This window comes from Myotis brandtii, unplaced genomic scaffold, assembly GCF_000412655.1.
Source record: "Myotis brandtii unplaced genomic scaffold, ASM41265v1 scaffold371, whole genome shotgun sequence".
Classification (NCBI taxonomy): domain Eukaryota; kingdom Metazoa; phylum Chordata; class Mammalia; order Chiroptera; family Vespertilionidae; genus Myotis; species Myotis brandtii.
The window spans coordinates 1,053,546-1,056,875 of NW_005364265.1; the positions used below are offsets into that span (position 1 = coordinate 1,053,546).

At 35.4% G+C, this 3,330-nt stretch overlaps 1 protein-coding gene across 3 annotated transcripts in view; it reads right to left on the reverse strand.

Annotated features, from left to right (window-relative positions):
- The window catches only part of CEP290 (centrosomal protein 290kDa), a 116,263-nt gene that overhangs the window by 45,299 nt on the left and 67,634 nt on the right, over positions 1–3,330 (reverse strand). For all 3 annotated transcript variants that reach the window (XM_014544593.1, XM_014544591.1, XM_014544592.1), the window contains 3 exons: positions 2,932–3,043; positions 1,803–2,258; positions 942–1,106 (listed from right to left, as the gene is read on the reverse strand). In XM_014544593.1, coding sequence (XP_014400079.1) covers positions 942–1,106; positions 1,803–2,258; positions 2,932–3,043 — 733 coding nt within the window. The remainder of the gene's footprint in view (positions 1–941; positions 1,107–1,802; positions 2,259–2,931; positions 3,044–3,330) is intronic.

The following is a 3,330-nucleotide window of genomic DNA, read 5'->3' on the forward strand; positions in this document are numbered from 1 at the left end:
GCCCCTCCCCATGGCCTGCCTCACCCCTGATCAGCCCCCAACACCCCAATTGGCCCACAGCCCCTCCCTCCAGCCAGCTCCACCCCCAATCGGCCCCCCCACACTAATCGAGGGTAGGGCTAGCTGGCCAACCTTCCATGGCCCCTACCCTGGCTGCTGACCTTCGATTGGCCCCCCACCCCAATTGGGGTGGGGCCCACCAGCCAACCATCCACGGCCCCTCCCCCCAGCAGGCCTGGCCCTGATTGGGCCCTGATCCACCCCGATTGGGACCAGGCCAGCTTAACCACCCCCCCGGCCCCGCCCCGCGTATGAATTCGTGCACTGGGCTTCTAGTTTCATAGTTTCAACATAAATAAATATGCATTTGTATAATGGTTTAGAAAACAGAAATTAGAATATTTTATACCATAATAATGGAAGCTAAATTCAAGTAAGAGAGTGATGTAGTCACTTATACAATGTTCTTTTTTTTTTTTTTTTTTAAATATTTTATTGATTTTTTTACAGAGAGGAAGGGAGAGGGATAGAGAGTTAGAAACATCGATGAGAGAGAAACATCGATCAGCTGCCTCCTGCACACTCCCCACTGGGGATGTGCCCGCAATCAAGGTACATGCCCTTGACTGGAATCGAACCTGGGACCCTTGAGTCCGCAGGCTGATGCTCTATCCACTGAGCCAAACCGGTTAGGTTTGTTCTTATGTTTAAAATCTTAGCAACAGCCCAGCTGGTGTTGCTTAGTGGTTGAGCATCGACCTATGAATTAGGAGGCCATGGTTTGATTCCCGGTCAGAGCACATGCCTAGGGTTGCTGGAGGCAGCCAATTCTCGCTCATCATTGATGTTTCTATCTCTCCCTTCCTCTCTGAAATCAATAAAAAAAATTTTTAAAAAGAAAATCTTAGCAACAAAACATCAAAATAAATATAAAATGAAACCTTGTTCTGCTGCACAATTTCTTCCTCCAGACTGCTGATTGTATGCTCATATTCAGAAATTATATTATTCAAATATTTTATTTCTTCTTTATCCTTGACTAATTCTCGATTTAATTTAAGCTCTTGAAGACGGAGTTCTTCTATTTTCATATGCCAACTGATTACCTAAAGATTTATAAATTATACATACAAATGTCAATGCTATATAAATAAATATTTCTCCATATCCTAATGATTTTAATTCAAATTAATAGACACTATAATAAAATAAAATATAAAATTATTTTGGTGTCCCCCAAAAATGTATATACACTTTAACAGCTGATAGCTCAATTTTGAAAATGAAATGTACTTTAATAAACAATGCCTTTATAATGATTCAAAGTATGTGTATACATTTTTTGGGCCACCCTATATTTCTAGCCTAAAGAATAAAGTTAGTTGCAAGATAATTATTTTTCACTTAATTGCTTCAAAAAAAGGTTAAAACAAAATTATATTAAAAATACATGCAGGCCTACTACTTGTAAATTTTAAACAAATAATGATTACAAAGAGTAGAATGGAATTGATAAGCACTATAATGTTTAAAAATTATAATTAGTATTTTATTAATATATAAACTTCTTAAGAGTATTTAAAGTTCTGTTATTTTAAAAACTAAGTACTTCTACTAAAACCATTGCTTAGAAGAATCTCATTTAATTTTTACAAACAGACATTCAAATAGGCAAAACCCCTAATTTGTAAATTCTAAATAAATTAAAATATATGTTAAATGTTTCTCGTATAGGTACATATTAAGAACTTAAAATTATGTAGCTCTTCTGGAAATACTTAAGTTAAAAATCACTGTTTTACCTTTTGGGCTCCCCGGGCATCCTTTAAAGTGCTTACTAACTCTTCTAACCCCTTTAACTTTAATTCCATCTCCATTGTTTTGTTCTCCATATTTCTATGTTCTTGTAGAGAATTTTTCATTTCTTGCATTATCTTCAGTTTGTCATTTTGTAACTGAATCATGGTCTTAGAGAACTTCTCCTGCTGTGCCAAAGGCAAAGCTCCACTGAACTGGCGTCGCAGGGACTGAATTGTTTGGCGCAGATGTTTTGCTCTGTTTCTCCCCTCCAAACGGGCATAATAGAGAGCCTGTTCCTTTTCATCCAGTTTCTGTTCTAAACGCAAATTATAGGCCTCCATCTTCTGCAGTTTTGATGTGACTGACTCCAACTTACCAAGAGCAGTAACCTCACTAATTTGAAGAGAGACAAGGTGTTGGTGCAACTTGGCAATTAGTGCCTTTTCGTCCGACTGTGCCTAATATAAAAAAATACATATATTTGTTCCAAGTTTCAAGTTTTTGCTATGAAATTTATCATGAATTTAATATCAAAATTTACTAAACATTTAAAAGTGTGCTACATGAGATCCTATAAAAATCTAACCTTGCTTTAATACAAATTACCAAAAAATTAAAAAGCAAAAACAGCAGAAAAGCAGAATCAAATATGTGTAAAATCCAAATCTGGCAACTGGCTAAGTAACAGTTGGGATATTACGGTGGCTTTTTTTTAACTTCCATATGTAAACTATAATACTGATGTGTACAATGTTTTTCACTAATTATTAGTACTTGACAGATCAACTCAGGGATCCTCACACATTTCTTTTTCTTTTTTATTAATTCTTAAAAAAATAATGTGAGAATATGTGAAAAGCTATAAGAGAAAATATTGTTATGAAAGGCTTACTATTTCTCTCCACTGTCTTAACTCTGATCAGCAGTCAGCACAATGCATTTATAGGCATTTAAATGCTTTTCTGTATTATGGTTTTTCGCATTAAGTTGTAACCTAATCAGACCATAATTAATAAGAATATGAGCCTCCTTGATATATTCTTTAGTTAAAACTATAAAATCATCCCAATATCTAATGTGAATTTAGAAAAAAGAAAAAAATCTATATAGAAGAGCCAATGCTGTGCATACCTGATAGTCTAACAGTTGCATTCTGATGGACTCTACTTCCTTTTCCCTGGACTGTTGTTGTACATTCAAAATTTCAACTTGCCTTTTGGCAATGTCAGAAATCTCTCTCAGTCTAGGAAGTAATATTTCAGAAACAATTAGGTACATTTTTTAAGGAAATAAATACCAGGATTTCAAATTTTTAGAGCCTTGGAAAAGCTATTAGATTCCATCATCTCTTCTTCATATGAAATGCTAAAGCAAAGTTTCCTAAGTTGTTTCATGAAACATAATGCCCTGAGAGGTTAACATATGTTTCATGGAAAAACTCCATTTTCAACACCCCTCCTCCCTTGAAAATTCATAATACACAGTATTGTATTAAATGTTCTGAGAAGTTTTAAAGTGAAAATTATCTGA